Genomic DNA, 17,166 nt, shown 5'->3' on the forward strand with positions numbered 1-17,166 from the left:
AGTATTTTAGTTTTCTTTTTAATAAATTTACAGTACCCAATTCATTTTTTTCCAATTAAGAGGCAATTTAGCGTGGCCAATTCACCTACCCTGCACATCTTTGGATTGTTGGGGTGAGACCCACTGATAGGTTATTGATTTATTCATGTCTTTAGGTGTTAATTGAATACATAGCTAAAGAGTGAAATTATTAAAAGTGTCTTGACTGTGAGAATGCAGTCACTGTTTCAAATAATGAATCAACTATTAAACTCTAGTGTCTTGACGTGGAAATTTAGATATTGTTTCAGTATATGTTTCATATAATGTATTGATTAGTATCAACTAATTAGTTCCAGTAATGTCTATGGCTCGTGGTGGTGTGAGAAACCTATTTTTATTATACTGTGCACTTAGACGCTGAGCTAAGGTTGATGGACACCAGTCAATCTTAAGTAATGGCCAATGTTTGACTAATAAATAATCCTCTAAGTAATAGGTATCAATTTGAACAAATCAGGAGGTCTCAGATGAGAACTAGAAACCAATTAGAGTAAATGAGGGATTAGACCATTGATAAGGATTCCCTTAAAAGTAGGATCTCATGGTTCGAGGTCCCGTTCCTGAATTCCTGCCTTCCTGAATTCTTGAATCATCCTATTCATTTGTTTTGAACTGATTTCTTTATCCTTTTATGCTTAATGCTTTTCTTTGCCATGTACTTTAGGAAAATGTATTAATTGATATTTTGTTTCTAATTATTTGATTGGATTCTGTTGCCAGTGTATTAAAGTGAAAATGAGCAATAAAGTTATATTTTCGACACCTCCAATCAACCGGACAATCGGGTGCGATTGGGGTGTTCTTGGTCTTAAGGGTGCTGATTTTTGTGTCAGAATGTGCTTTTGGGGGGGGGGGGGGGGGGGGGGGGGGAAGGAGAAGGAGGGAGGGAGGGAGGGAATGTGCAAACTCCACGGACCTCAGCGCCGTGAGGCAGAAGTGCTAACCCCCGCGCCACCCCATGAGCAGCTTGTTCTCTTCATTAATGAGTGATGGACATACACCGGAGGAATGTCCTGATCTTTTATTATCCTGTGATTCACTCTTTCTTTTTTTTTATAAATTTAGATTAGCCAATTATTTTTTCCAATTAAGGGGCAATTTAGCGCGGCCAATCCACCTACTCTGCACATTTTTGGGTTGTGGGGGCGAAACCCACGCAGACACGGGGAGAACGTGCAAACTCCACACGGACAGTGACCCAGAGCCGGGATCGAACCTGGGACCTCAGCGCCGTGAGGCGGTTATGCTAACCACTAGGCCACCGTGCTGCCCTCTGTGATTCACTCTTAGTAGTTCTAGTTTTCCTTCCTTTTTGTTTCTCTTGGGAGGTGTTTATGGCACCCAACCCAAGTGCAGCATTCCAGATCAAGTCTATAATTGCATGGAATGATGTTCTGTACTGGGGCTGAGACTGGGATTATGCTGCATTGTGTGGTGTGTGTGTGTGTGTATATATATGTAACTTCCCTTTAGAACTAGGGTTCTCACAAATTTTCTTTTAATGAGTGGGTGTAATAAATTTGTGATTGAGTCCTGCAGGGGTACAGACGGGTCTGATATCTGAGGGAAGGAGATTGTGGTGTATCATTGGTGCTGCTGGAGATGAGGGAGATGCATAATGGTGCAAGCCCAAACATGGTGCAAGAAATTTATCCTAAACTCTCGTGGTGTTTGTGAGCAATCACCGCATGGGAAAGTGTGCACCATTTTACCATGTTTTCATGACCGTGCCCTGTTCTTCCTGCTCTGGTTGGGCTTTGAGGTATCAAGCTATGCCGAATGATTGTAGTGACCCAGTTGTATTGCTATTCTCCTGTTCCCTGTGTATTCATATATGTTGAGCGGTGCTGTACCATTTCTGTGGTGTTGTTAAACTTGAATAAATAACGTTCACAAAAAAGTGCAAATGTAAGGTTAGTAGTGTGGTAGTCGTAAAAGGGAGCATCCTTCTTCGGGATTGGATTACCAAGGGATTGGGGACTCAAAACTCCTGACTTAGTTGCCCTAATGCTTCCATGCTTTTAAAATGGGCCTCTATATGCATTTTATCTAACTCTATGTAGAATGTTTTAACATTGAAAAAAAAATTGCAATTTTAGTACAAGTAAAATAAATTACCTGTCTTTGACTAGTCAGCAATTTTACTCCATTTTATTTAACTTTGTCTTGATTTTGTTTTGCAAATTGAAGCAATTCAAAGCGCTGGATCTAATTTCATCAAAATGTTTGGTGTTGAGAGCAAGTGAAGCTGCCGCTTCATGCATGATCATGTTTTGGTTATCACATTATAAGGAGGAAGAAGCTTCCAGTTTAGTTTGATATAGTGTTAATAAAGTGGTACATACAAAATTTCATACCATTTAAGCTGTCTGCTTGATTTTTTAAAAAATGTAGCTTTGATAATTTATCTAATTTCAGCATCAGATGAACCATTGTTGAAAATTCTATTGCAATTTCCCAAACAATCAAAAATATATAAGCATCCTAAGTAAATGTAATGTGATGAGAATAGCAACTTGACATGAATTTTTTGGTAGTTTGCCATCTAGAGAAGTTAGAAAAATATAACTTGGATAAATCTGAAGCTTATTTCTATCCCCCTCTCCCTATCTGACTGTTGTTTCCATCACCAGCTCCGCTTGAACTGTTGCAGTGCCCATGTCGCCAAACCTCGGATTGGACTCTTCTTGCTACTCTGCTACTTCGAGCACCTCATCTTGTTCCACCCCTCGGACCTTTTTTCTTAAAATATTCAATGTCTACCCATTCATGGGCAGCAGGGTAGCACAAGTGGATAGCACTGTGGCTTCACAGAGCCAGGGTCCCAGGTTCGATTCCCTACTGGGTCTCTGTGCGGAGTCTGCACATTCTCCCCATGTCTGCGTGGGTTTCCTCCGGGTGCTCTGGTTTCCTCCCACAGTCCAAAGATGTGCAGATTAGGTGGATTGGCCATGATAAATTGCCCTTCGTGACCAACAAAAGGTCAGATGGGGATAGGGTGGAAGTGAGGGCTTAAGTGGGTCGGTGCAGACTCGATGGCACCCTCCCCCTCCATCACCCACCTACGAATCATTGCCACATTCGCCGCCCAGTAGTACCCACACAGGTTGGGTAACGCCAAACCACCTACCTCCCTGCCTCGCTCCAGGAATACCCTCCTCACTCTCGGGGTCTTCCGCGCCCACATGAACCCCAGAATACTCTTATTAACCCTCCTAAAGAAAGCCTTCGGAATCAAGATGGGGAGACACTGGAAAAGAAACAAAAACCTCGGGAGCACCGTCAAATTAACCAACTGGACCCTGCCCGCCAAGGAGAGTGGCAGCGCATCCCACCTCCTAAACTCCTCCTCCATCTGCTCCACCAGCCTCAAAGTTTAGCCTATGTAGGGCCCCCAGCTCCTAGCTATCTGGACGCCAAGATATCTAAAGCTCCTCTCCGCCCTCTTCAACGGGAGCTCCCCTATCTCCCTCTCCTGGTCCCCCAAGTGCAGCACAAACAGCTCACTCTTCCCCACATTGAGCTTGTAGCCCGAAAAGTCCCCAAACTCCGCAAGTATCCTCAACACCTCTGGCATTCCCCTTCCTCCCCGCAGGATCCTCGATGTACAACAGTAAATCATCCGCGTACAGCGACAACTGGTGCTCCCCCCCCCACACACACACACACACACACAATCCCCCTCCTGTTCTTCGAATCCCTCAGCGCCATGGCCAGGGGTTCAATCGCTGACGCGAAGAGCAGGGGAGACAAGGGGCGCCCCTGCCTCGCCCCTTGGGACAGCCAAAAGACCTCCGACCTCCTCCCATTCGTCACCATGCTCGCTACCGGGGCACTATACAGCAGCCTCACCCAGCTAATGAATCCCTCACCAAACCCAAATCTCCTCAACATCTCTCACAGGTAGCTCCACTCCACCCTATCGAAGGCTTTTCTGGGTCCATCGATGCTACTATTTCCGCCTCCCCATCCACCGACGACATCATCATAACATTAAGAAGCCGCCGCACATTGACATTCAGCTGCCTCCCCTTCACAAACTCCATTTGGTCCTCATGGATAACCAGCGGGACCACATCTTCCACCCTCCTGGACAGTATCTTAGCCAACAACTTTGCGTCCACATTGAGGAGCGAGATCAGCTTGTAAGACCCACACTGGAGGGGGTCCTTATCCCGCTTCAGAATCAGTAAAATTATTGCCCTACATCGTTGGGGGCAAAGCCCCCTCCCTCGCCTAATTCAGGATCCTCACTAACAACGGGCCCAGCAGGTCCGAGAACTTCTTATAAAAGTCCACCAGGAACCCGTCAGGTCCTGGTGCTTTCCCTGTCTGCATGCTCCCCAGCACCTCCATCAGCCCCTCCAACTCGATTGGGGCCCCCAGACCCTCCACCCGCTCCTCCTCCACTCTTGGGAACTCCAGCCTATCCAGAAAGCGGTCCATCCCACCCACCTCCCTAGGGGGCACCGACCGGTATAGCTCCTCGTAGAAGGACCTGAACACCCCATTAATGTCCCTAGCACTTCACACCAGGTTCCCTCCTGCATCTGTGACTTCCCCTATCTCACGTGCTGCCTCCCGCTTCTGGAGCTGGTGGGCCAGCATCCGACTTGCCTTCTCCCCGTACTCATATACCACCCCCTGCTCCCTCCTCCACTGCGCCTCCGCCTTCCGGGTGGTCAGTATATCGAACTCCGCTTGGAGACTGCGACGTTTCCTCAAAAGCCCCTCTTCCGGGACATTCCTGTCCACCCTTACCATTTCTTCCACCAACCTCTCCCTCTCCCTGTGCGCACGAATAGATATGAGCTCCCCTCTAACCAACGCCTTCAGCGCTTCCCAGACCGCCCCAACTTGCACCTCCCCATTGTCATTAGCTTCCAAATACCCCTCTATGCACCTACGGACCCGCCCACATACTTCCTCCTCTGACAGAAGCCCTACATCTAACCTCCACAGCGGGCGCTGATCCTTCCCCTCTTCCAGGTCCACCTGCGTGGTCAGATATGACTATCGCCGAATACTCCGCCCCCACCACTCTCGGGATTAGTGCCCTGCTGAGGACAAAAAAAAATAAATCCGGCAATAAGCCTTGTGGACATGGGGGGAAAAGGAAAACTCCCTGCCTCAAAAACCTCCAAGGGTCTACCCCTCCCATCTGATCCATAAACCCCCCCTCAGCACTGTGGCTGCCGCCGACCTCTTGCCCGTCTTGGACCTCAAACGATCCAGAGCTGGGTCCAACACAGTATTAAAATCCCCTCCCAAGATCAAGCCCCCCGTCTCCAGGCCCGGAATCTGGCTCAACATTCGCCGCATGACTTTTGTACCCTCTTCCTTTCTTGCCTTTTCAGGTTAACCATCCCCAAATATAATGAGACAGTTAGATGAACTTGAATGTGGGATGCTCATAAGCTGTGAAGTTGCAGTATTTTTTGGTTTGGGATTTGTGACAGGAAAAGCTGGCCTGGATGAAACTTGCAATACACAATTGGCTTCATGAGCATTTTGTTAACAAACAAGGTCCTAGAAATTCATTTAGTTTACTGCAGTGAATTTGACTTTTCAGTACAATGGGCATCTTGGTTCTAATTCATTAAAAAAACTTTTTGTCCAAAATGGGACCTTTTGTAGCATAACCTGTTCTAATGTTGGCACTTCCTTAAATGATATTGTATTTACTGCTTACATAGAGCAAATACAGGTTAGTGGGTGCTTTGATGAAAGCTGCCTGCCAGTACGTTTCCTGATCCTCACTTCAGATTTCCATCCCAAAAATGTCTTTCCCAACTTTCTACACTACTGCAAACAAGTAAGAATAATCTTTATTAGTGTCACAAGTAGGCTTACATTAACATTGCAATGAAAACCCCTAGTCACCAAACTACAGCACCTGTTTGGGTTCACTAGGGGAGAATTCAGAATGCCCAATTGACCTAACAAGCAAGTCTTTTGGGACTTGTGGGAGGAAACTGGAGCACCCGGGGAAAACCCGCACAGACACGGAGAACATGCAGACTCGGACAGTGACTTACGTCGGGAATTAAACCCGGGTCTCTGGTGCTGTGAAGCAACAGTGCTAACCACTGTGCTACTGTGCCGCCTGGTTCAGAACTGCTTTTTCTTCCTCTGTGCCATTAGTGTTCTGAAAATTTACTTTAGCAACTTTATTTCTTGCTTGCTTTTTGGGTTAGAGTTTTATTTGCCATTTATTCCCAATGCCTTTTCATAACCACAGTAAGAAGTCTTACAACACCAGGTTAAAGTCCAACAGGTTTGTTTCAAACATGAGCTTTCGGAGCACGGCTCCTTCTTCAGGTGACACCCCAGTCCAACGCCGGCATCTCCACATCATGGCTTTCATAACCAGATTGAGGTCACGCTTTGTATACTGTCCAGCACTCCCTGAGCCTTAGTTTATGGATGTAGAGTGCTGGATGATCTATCGTATGTGTAACTTCAGTTAACTTGTGAAGTAAAGCCAAGAGCATTTTTACCATAGCTTATTTGATTCTAATTTGTCTTTGTTCTTTGCTTCCCATTTGTTTTGGTTGGCTGATTTTTCAGGCTTTTTCAAAATCTGAACCTGGAATGTTGCCCTTTTGAGTTATCTCCAGTATTTGCAGTTTTATTCATTTGAACAATCACTCCAGATAATTGTTTCTTAGCTATATGTGAGAATAAAAATTAATCTTTTGTAGCTGACAGGTGTCTTGGATGACTGTTTCTGTGACATAGAGAGCATTGATGACTTCAACAGCTACAAGATCTTCCCTAAACTAGAAAAATTGCTCGAAAGGGATTACTTCAGATATTATAAAGTAAGATACTGAACTTATTTAAGTTTATCCAATAATGTTTCTTATTGCATGTTGGTTTTGTATGTTTTTTGTATAAGGTAAATCTAACTGCTGGGTCGTCATCCTGATGTATGGACTTGATAAAGTTTTCTCACATTAAGACTTAAATGTGTTTCATGTAAGATTTGGAGCAGCCTTGTATTTATTCTGTGACTGCAAGATAACATATGTGCATTGAAAGGAATGGCTTAGAATTATTCCCACAATACAGAGGCAACCTCTCGCATCGACTCTCACTGTGGACAGGAGGTGTTCACCAGTTCTGCTCAGGCTATCTCTGTGCTGGAGGACAACATAATAATGGAATCCTTCCCCATGACAACTTTCAGCACTGGGACAGATAGTGTACCCAACCCCTCGACTGACTCCACAAATCCTGTTTCTGAGCCCAGCACCTCAACTCCCTCAATGGAATGCTCCCCTACGACTGAGATCAGTGCAGCATGCAGTTACTCTTCTCTCCCTTCCTCAAGTATTGACGAAACTACACGAGATGAGAAAATTAAGCGGCTGAAGGCGATTCTGAAGGAGGAGGCAATACGAAAGAAAATGGTTTTGACACCTTTATAAAGTTCTTGATCAGAATTAAGATTTTGTGTCCTTGCTGTACTATTTATCTGAAGACCTGCATGATCACCATTCTGTATGATCTCAGTCTCTCTTGATAAGTTTAAGATGACAAATATTCAAAGTGCTTGTCCTTGAAATGTTTCTTTTGCTGCATTATTGAGTCGCTACATTTGAATATCAATATTTGTCATTTTAAATTGTAGCAAGTTTGATTTATAATTAGGCTGGTGGTTGCATTATATTGTACAATGTAAGGGTCAAATATATGATAGCATAACTTTCTATTTTATTGCATTTAATATATGTTTGACCTAAAGATTTTCTTCTGTGTGTTCATTTGGAGAGCTGTGTAGACAGGACAGGGTGAATGGCCAACTCCTGTGCTCTAACTATTCCGTGATTCTGTATTTCTGGGTTCACAGTTGTACCTACTACGTTGGTGCTGAGTTTGAAACACCTGTGTCCCATGCTGTAGATTTCTTCACTTTCAGATCTATCTAATTTGATTCAGAGAATGTGAACATCACAGGCAAAGTCAGCATTTATTCTCCATGAGAAGATGGCGGTGAGCTGCTTCCTTTGCTGCTGTCCAACTGTTGATAATACTTGCACATCCCTGTTAGGGAGTGAATCCAGGATGACTTCCGGTTGCGGCTCTGCAGAGCTAAGTCGCACGTTCGGCAGCTCCCGCTTGGAACGGACTTTTGGGCTCTTTTCAGGGACCCCGAAGGCATTTTTCTCGACATTTCCCAGTGTGGGAAGGAGACTGCAACATTCCCCCGACAGTGTATGGCTTGGACCAGGAGAGGGGCGACTAAAAAAGTGGTGGTGAAGCCAAAGAAAGTGAGAGGGAAGAAATGCAAGATGGCGGCGGGCGGAGACCAGGCAGCGTGGATGCAGTGGGCGCAGGAGCAGCAGGAGGTTATCCAGCGCTGCTTCAGGGAGCTCAAAGTGGACCTGCTGGAGCCGATGAAGGCTTCTATTGATAAGCTGCTGGAGACCCAGGCGGCTCAGGGGTGGCGATCCGCGAGGTCCGGCAAAAGATCTCGGATAACGAGGACGAGATGTTGGGCCTAGCGGTAAAGGTGGAGGCGCAGGAGGCGTTCCACAAGAAATGGCAGGAACGGTTCGAGGAGATGGAGCATCGGTGGAGGCGGAACAATTTGCGGATCCTGGGCCTCTTGGAGGGGTCGGATGTGGGGGCCTATGTGGTCACCGTGTTAAACTCGCTGATGGGAGTGGGGTCCTTCCAGGGGCCGCTGGAGCTGGAAGGGGCCCATAGAGTGATGGCGAGGAGGCCCAAGGCTAACGAGCCGCCGCGGGCGGTGCTGGTGCGGTTTCATCAGTTCGGTGATCGGGAGTACGTACTCAGGTGGGCCAAGAAAGAGAGGAGCAGCAGGTGGGAGAACGCAGAGGTTTGAATATATCAGGACTGGAGTGCGGAGGTGGCAAAGAAGAGGGCCGCATCCAACCGGGCGAAGGCGGTGCTGAACAGGAAGGGGTGAAGTTTGGCATGCTGCAGCTGGCGCGTCTGTGGGTCACCTACAAGGACCGGCACCATTATTTTGAGTACCTGGAGGAGGCGTGGGCCTCTGTTCAGGCCGAGAAGCTGGACACAAACTGAGGGTCGTGCGTGGGGATGGTTGGGGATTGTAGTGGTTGTTACATTTTGAAGGGGGGTTCTTTGTTCTTGTTTATTTTTGGTTTGGGGTGGGTTGGGCACTGTTTTGATTGGGTCTGGCGGGTGGGCTCTTGGAGGGGGGCAAGTAAACGGAGTTGGGGGCTGGATGGCCGGTAGGGGGGATGGGGCCCCGTGGGGGAGAGGGAGGCCCGAGTCGGGGGTAAGGGAACTGGGTCTGTAAAAGGAGCTGCGCCAGAGGAGGCGGGGGCGGGCAGTTGGAAAGCGCGGGCTTTTTCCCGTGCTGAAGGCTGGAGGGGGCGGGGAAGCGCGGGCTTTTTCCCACGCTTGGGATGGCAGGGGGAGGCGGAGAGCCTGCTGGTGGGTAATGGAGGGGGAGGGGAAGTCCTACAATGGGAGGAGTCGAAGGAGAGGCGGGAGCGGCCGGGGCCAGCAGGAGTCAGCTGACTTGCGGGCAGCACGGTAGCATTGTGGATAGCACAATCGCTTCACAGCTCCAGGGTCCCAGGTTCGATTCCAGCTTGGGTCACTGTCTGTGTGGAGTCTGCACATCCTCCCCGTGTGTGTGGGTTTCCTCCGGGTGCTCCGGTTTCCTCCCACAGTCTAAAGATGTGCAGGTTAGGTGGATTGGCCATGCTAAATTGCCCTTGGTGTCCAAAATTGCCCTTAGTGTTGGGTGGGGTTACTGGGTTATGGGGATAGGGTGGAGGTGTTGACCTTGGGTAGGGTGCTCTTTCCAAGAGTCGGTGCAGACTCGATGGGCCGAATGGCCTCCTTCTGCACTGTAAATTCTATGGAAAAGAAGAAACATGGCACAGGAGACCAATCTCATCTATGCCAGCTAGATGAGCTACCCAGTCTAATCCCCTCATTCCAGTTCTTGGTCCATAGGTTGCAACATCTCTGATACATATTCAAGTATTTTTAAATGTGATGAGCATTTCTACCTTGACCATCCTTTTCAGGAGGTGAGTTCCATATGACCACCACCTCAACTTCCCACTAATCTTTCAACCAATTACTTTCAATATATGTCAGTTGTTGACTTCTCGGGTAATTGAAATAGGTTCTTTCTATTCAGGTTCTTCATCATTTTCACCCCAAATTAAGTCTTCCCATAGCCGTATCTAGGTTAAATGGAAGAAAAATCAAGACTCTCCAATCTTTCTTGGCTAAAGTCCTGACAACATCTTTGTGAATCTCCTTTTGTACCCCATATACTGTGATCATATTCTCCCTCTAATACAGCGACAAAAACTGTATGTAGTAAGCTAGCTTATACAACTCAAGAAACAGGCCATTTGGCCCAACTTGTCTCTGCTGGTCTTTTTACCTCACACAGGTCTCCTCTCATTCTATCTGCCTCATCTCAGCCTTTCACTGTACCTTTATATTCCTTTTATCTCATGTACTTGTCTAGTTTTCTTTTCAATGCATCTTTTCTCTTAGTTCCTCAGGACCGAGGGTGGGAATTTCTTCCACTCCAGGTTCATGGGTCCTAAAATGTCAATTGCTTGATCAGCTACAGGTTGGGCAAGTTGTGTTTAATGAAGTGGATGGCTGGGAAGCTCTAATTTTGGTATGTTCCTTCAGCTTTAAAAACATTTGTTTATGGGATATGGGCAATGCTGGTTAGGCCAGCATTTATTGCCCATCCTTTGTTGCCCTTCAGAAGGTGGTGGTGAGTTGCCTTCTTGAACCACTGCAGTCCTTGAGGTGTAGGTACACCCACTGTGCAGTTAGGGTGGGAGTTGCAGGACGTTGCCCCAGCAACAATGACGGAATGGTGATATATTTCCAATTCACGGTGGGCTTCCCAGATACCTGCTGCTCTTGTCCTTCTAGACAGTAGTGGTTGTCGGTTTGGTTACCGCAGTGCATCTTGTAGATGGTACACACGGCTGCCACTGTTCATTGGTGGTAGATGGTTTGAATGTTTGTGGAAGGGGGAGCAATCAAGCGGACTGCTTTGTCCTGAATGGTGTCGAGCTTCTTGAGTGTTGTTGGAGCTGCACTCATCCAGGCAAGTGGTGAGTATTCCATTACACTCCTGACTTGTGCCTTGTAGATGGTGGACAGGCTTTGGGGGATGAGGAGGTGAACTACTCGCTGTAGGAGTCCTCGCCTTTGACCTGCCATGGTAGCCACAGTCATAATATGGCTTGTCCAGTTCAGTTTCTGATCAATAGTAACCCCCAGGATGTTCACTGTTTGAGGATTCAGCGATGGTAATGCCATGGGGCAGTGGTTAGATAATCTTTATTGTCACAAGTAGACTTACATTAACACTGCAATGAAGTTACTGTGAAAAGCCCCTAGTCGCCACACCTGTTCGGGGACACCGAGCGAATGGAAAATGTCCAAATTACCGATCTTCAATGAAGGAGGTGGTCATTGCCTGGCACTTGTGTGGCACAAGTGTAACTTGCCACTTGTCAGCCCAAGCCTGGATATTGTCCAGGTCTTGCTGCATTTGGACATGGTCTGCTTCATTATATGAAGAGTTGCGAATGATGCTGAACATGGCCTGTCATCCGCAAACATCCCCACTCCTGATCTTATGATGGAAGGGAGGCTTTGATGAAGGAGGTGAGGATGGTTGGGCCTGGAGCACTACACTGAGGAGCTCCTGCAGTGATGTCCTGGAGTTGAGATGATTGACCTCCAACCGCACAACCATCTTTTGTGCCGGTATGACCCCAACCAGTGGAGAGTTTCCCCCTGATTCCCATTGACTACAGTTTAGCTAGGGGTCCTTGATGCCAAACACTGTCAAATGCTGCCTTGATGTCAAGGACAGTCACTCTCACCTCACATCTGGCATTAATCTCATTTGTCCATGTTTAAACCAAGGTTATAATGTCAGGAGCTGAGTGACCCTGGGGGAAACCTAAACTGCATGTCCGTAAGCAGGTTATTGCTGAGTAAGAACCACTTGATAGCACTGTTGATGGTCCTTCCCTCACTTTGCTCATGATGGAGAGTAGACTGATAGTGTGGTAATTGGGTTGGATTTGTCCTGATTCTTATTTGACATGTTTCTTGTGTACAGGACACACCTGGGCAATCTTCCACATTGCAGGGTGGATGCCAGCATTGTAGCTGTACTGGACCAGCTTGGCTAGGGGTGCGGCTAGTTCTAGAGCACAAGTCTTTTGTACTATTGCTGAGATATTGTCAAGGTCCATAGCTGTTGCAATGTTCAGTGCCTTCAGCCGTTTCTTGATATCACATGGAGTGAATCGTATTGTCTGAAGACTGACATCTGTTATGCTGGCGACCTCTGGAGGAGACTAAGATTGATCATCCACTTGGCACCTCTGGCTAAAGCTTGTTGCAAATGCCTCAGCCTTGTCTTTTGCACATATGTACTAGTCTCCTCCGTCATTGAGGATGAGGATATTTGTGGAGCCTCCTGCTCCAGTGAATTGTTTAATTGTCCACCACCATTCACAGCTGTATGTGACAGGACTGCAGATCTGATGTGTTGTTGTGCAATCGCTTACCTCTGTCTATTACTTGCTGCCTATGCTGTTTAGCACACAAGTAGTTCTGTCGTAGCTTCACCAGGTTGACACCTCATTTTCCCGTATGCCTGCTGTTGCTCCTGGCATTCTCTCCTGTACTTTTCATTCAACTGGGATTGATCCGCTGGTTTGGTGGTAATGGTAGAGTGGGGGATATGCCGGTTAATGAGGTTACAGATTGTGGTTTGAATACAGTTCTGCTGCTGATGGCCCACAGTGCCTCCATGGATGCCCAGTCTTGTGTTGCTAGATCTGTTCAAAGTCTATCCCATTTAGCTCTTGGCCCCTGGCCTCCATCTTGATCTACCAAAGACATGCAATAGTTGGCATTTCTGCAGATGCTGCTTCCCCAGTTTGGGTGGTTTTGAGCAAGAGATCCCCACAGATCATGAGGATGTTTCATTTTTGCAGGGAGCTCCTGAAACATTTCCTCTGTCCTCCTGGTAACTGCTTACCATGACGAAGCTCTGAGTAGAGAGCTTGGTTTGGGAATCTTGTATCGGTCATGTGGATGAATTTTCAGGCCAATCCACCTACCCTGCACATCTTTGGGTTGTGGGGGCGAAACCCACGCAGATACGGGGAGAATGTACAAACTCCACATGAACAGTGACCCCAGAGCCAGGATCGAACCTGCGTCTATGGCGCCGTGAGACAGCAGTGCTCACTAATGTACCACCATGCTGCCTGTCAAGATTCAGAAGGACTCCTAATGAATGCCAACTGCATCTCTGTCCCTGAAGTACCACATCATTCTTAGCTCTGTGGAGTACATCTTTCGCTGCTTGGGCCGTAAATAGTCTCCAGTGTACTGAAGAATCCATGCATGTTGTGGCAGTCAGCATCTAATGAATCTAAACTACGTAGTTCAGACACCTATGGTACAGATTCTGCCCACGTATTGCGGTTTCTTCTCATTTCCCTATTGAAGTTATTAGTCACAATATTGGATTTATTTTAAACTCTCCCTCAAGTGCAAATATCCCCCGCACACTGTGCCCAACCCCGTTCATTATTTTTTTTTTAAAACAAAAGCCCGACAGGTTTGGATTTTTATAGCACCTTTCATGATGACAGCCAATTAAGTACTTTTGAATAGTGATGACTGTTGTCCTGTAGAAAATGCAGGAGCCATTTTGCAGACAGCAAGCTCCCACAAATAGCAAGGAGTTAATGACTACATTATATCTTTTTGTGATGTTGGTTGGGGAATAGTCTGGACAACGGGGATAGCACCCCTGTTCTTAAGAAGAATAGTGCCACATCCACCTAGGTTTATCTCCTCATATGAAAGATGCGCCATCAGAAGTGCTGTCACTCCCTCAGTACTGCCAGAGTGTTGGCCTAGATTTGAAGTTTATGGAGTATAATTTGAACCCATAATATTCTGACTCAGAGAAACAAGTGTTATCCACTGAGCCACAGCTGACCATTCAGACCAAATCATTATTTTGGGATGGCTTTAAAGATCATTATAGCCTAGGGCAGCACAGTGGTTAGCATTGCTGCCTACGGCGCTGAGGATCCGAGTCACTGTCCGTGTGGAGTTTGCACATCCTCCTCGTGTCTGTTGGTTTCACCCCCACAACCCAAAGATGTGCTAGTTAGGTGGATTGGTTTAATTGGGAGGGGGGAGGGATTGGGTACTCTAAATTTATTTTTAAAAGATCATTGTACCTATGCTGCTCTTTGAAAGATCTATTCAATTAGTCACACACCTCTGTTCTTTCCACATAACCCGTAAAATGCCCTATATTGCCCAATATGTTTAAATATAGATGTGCAGATGTATGCTGACTTATATTACAATGTATATTTTGTTTAATAGGTTAATTTGAAAAGGCCTTGCCCCTTCTGGTCAGACGATGGACACTGTTCGATCAAAGACTGCCATGTAAAACCTTGCTCTGAGGTAAAGTGTCTGGAGGTGTTTTACAGAAATGGTTTGATAAGGGGTGTCAATATTTTATATCAAATAAAAATTCTTGTGCAGGATTTTGCCAAGGGAACACTTGGATTGAAAACATTTAAAAACATATTTGTATAGTTGCAGCACTCAAATCATAGTTGTAGGTGGGGGCAATTTAGCTCCTCGAACCTGTTCTGCCATGCAAATAGAGTTGCATGTGAATGTAGAAACATCCCAGATGTTATATGATAACCCTTTCCTCAAAGCTTAGAAATCTGATTGTTATGTCTTACAGTCTTGGGTGCCCAAGAAACACGGAAGCAAACAGAAGATTTGAAATAGTGACGTAGTAAAATAGCATATTAATGAAACAGAGCTCTCAAATTGAGCAAAGGGAGCAAGACTGGGTAGCAAAAGCCAAGGTGCCTGAAGGAGCTCACAGGCTGTGGTGAGCAAGCAAGCTGGAGAAGAGGTTGTAGCATTATAGCCAACGTAATTCTCAGTTAAATTAAATTGTGGTGAGCAAGCAAGCTGGAGAAGGGGTTGTACCATGATAGCCAACGTAATTCTCAGTTAAATTAAATTGAATAATGTGTTTAAATATAATCGCCTCAATCTGAAGTTAGGTAAATGAGTAACAAGTTTATGCAGTTAGTCCAATAATTTATTTGGCATGTTGTGGGGAACTTCAGAAAGTGCACATTTCAATTTGAACAATTATCTATTTTAACCCAATTTATTTTTATTTTTAGAGTGAGATCCCAATTGGAATTAAAGCAGCTAATTACAACAAGGTACGGCGATATCGAGTAATAATATTTTATTTCAAGATATTTGATTTAACCTTGTCCACTTGTACAAAGGATGAGTTATGATACGTTAAGCACATGGCAATGTAGGAATAGACGACTAAAGCTTTTTAAAATAACAAATGATCTGTATGCAAATGCATGTTTTTGCACAATAAGCCAATCCCTGAATTTGTGCTATGAATGTTCTTGAATATGGACATTTTTCATAGTTCATAAATACTGTATTTTCTGATTTTAAAAAAAAACAGTATATGTGGGTGTTTCCCTGAAACTTCTACAAATCAAACTGATTGCAGTATTATGTTTTCAAATTTTGCAATGTGTAATCGGATTTTGTTCCAGATGCTTGGATACTTTGCTGATTTCCCCCCCCTCTTTTGTTAGTATTCTGTGGAAGCAAATGCAGTCGAAGATTTGCAAGACTGCAAGGAAGCAAATGAGCTTGGAGCTGTCAACAGCACATTGAGGTGAGATTATGAATTCAGTGGTTTAGCCTGCTGTAGTTTTATTAGATCTAACCCTAGTTATTAGATTTGCTCTTGTTCTGATTGTAGCAGAGTCCTGTTGGTTCACACCACCCAACTTCCATTACTCAAGTATTCTTACATGGGTAATTAATTAAGAGAACTATGTGAATTGTCATCATTGTGGAAGATATGGAACCCACTATTTACTATCAAAGGATGCAGCAGTTTTGAAAAAATTAATTCATGGAATATGGACATCACAAGCAAGGCCAGCATTTATTGCCTATCCCTAATTGCCCATGAAAACGTGGTGGTGAGCTGCTGCAGTCCATGTGGTGTAGCACACCTGCAGTGCAGTTAGGAAGGGAGTTCCAGGGACTTTCGGTTGTGACCATGGAGTGAGTGGTCACATACAGGGCTGTTCCTGCTTAAAGTCACAGAAAAGGGCTTTTTTCACACAGATCCGGGTGGTATTTTGATGAAAAGGCGTAGGTGAATGTTAGAGGAATAGTTTACTCCTGGAATGGTATGTCTCCTGATTGCCAGACCTGGCAGAAAACAGTGAGAAATTTGGCTGGAAAGTTGAAACAGTCTTGTGCTGCAGCAACAGCCTCTCCCAGCATGCAGGCGGGGGAGGGGCAAGCTGGAAAGCCTCAGATACAGGAACTGATGACTTTTATCAAGGAGGAATTCCATAAACAGAGGAAAGAAAAGCGTGAGGATCATGCAAAGGCCATTGCAGAAGCTGTGGCACCTCTGAAGAGTACTTTGGAGCAGATGGGGAGGTGTTTGGAGGTGTAGGGGTCACAGATTTGGGAGACTGAAGGAGTGATCTCGGACCACAGTGATCGTGTGGTGGCTCTGGAGGCGGAGGTGGGCTCCGAGAAGGCCTTGGTAAAACGTTGAGGGCAAAGGTTGAGGAGCAGGAAAATACCTCGAGCAGACAGAACCTGCGAATAGTGGGCCTGCCTGAAGGAGTGGAAGGTGAGAGTGCCACAAGGTACGTCTCAAGGATGCTGGCAGCAGAAAGGGGTGCTGGATAAGGCACCTGAAGTGGACCGAGCGCATAGGTCTCTGAGGCAGAAGCCTAGAGCTGGGGAGCCGCCACAGGCGGTGATTGTGAGACTCCATAAATTTGAAGAGAAAGAGAAAACTCTACGGTGGGCCAAGGAGAAGCGTAGCTGCAACTGGGAAGGAAATAACATCCGGATTTATCAGGACATCGGAGCCCAGTTGGCAAAACGGCGGGCAGGTTTCAACAAGGCCACGGTGGTGCTGTACTGGTGGCAGATCATGTTTGGGGTGCTTTACCCGGCAAAATTATAGGTGACGTTCGG

At 46.1% G+C, this 17,166-nt stretch overlaps 1 protein-coding gene across 4 annotated transcripts in view; it reads left to right on the forward strand.

Moving 5' to 3' along the window:
- The window catches only part of ero1b (endoplasmic reticulum oxidoreductase 1 beta), a 142,439-nt gene that overhangs the window by 43,393 nt on the left and 81,880 nt on the right, over positions 1–17,166 (forward strand). For 3 of the 4 annotated variants that reach the window (XR_005461051.1, XM_038800530.1, XM_038800531.1), the window contains exons 2-5: positions 6,747–6,866; positions 14,470–14,553; positions 15,303–15,344; positions 15,747–15,829. Coding sequence is in view for 3 of the 4 variants with exons in the window: in XM_038800530.1 (XP_038656458.1) it covers positions 6,747–6,866; positions 14,470–14,553; positions 15,303–15,344; positions 15,747–15,829 (329 nt within the window). In the remaining variant the exon portion in view is untranslated. The remainder of the gene's footprint in view (positions 1–6,746; positions 6,867–14,469; positions 14,554–15,302; positions 15,345–15,746; positions 15,830–17,166) is intronic. The other variant, XM_038800532.1, reaches the window with a different exon arrangement.

Source organism: Scyliorhinus canicula, chromosome 6 (genome assembly GCF_902713615.1).
Source record: "Scyliorhinus canicula chromosome 6, sScyCan1.1, whole genome shotgun sequence".
NCBI classification, from domain to species: Eukaryota; Metazoa; Chordata; class Chondrichthyes; order Carcharhiniformes; family Scyliorhinidae; genus Scyliorhinus; species Scyliorhinus canicula.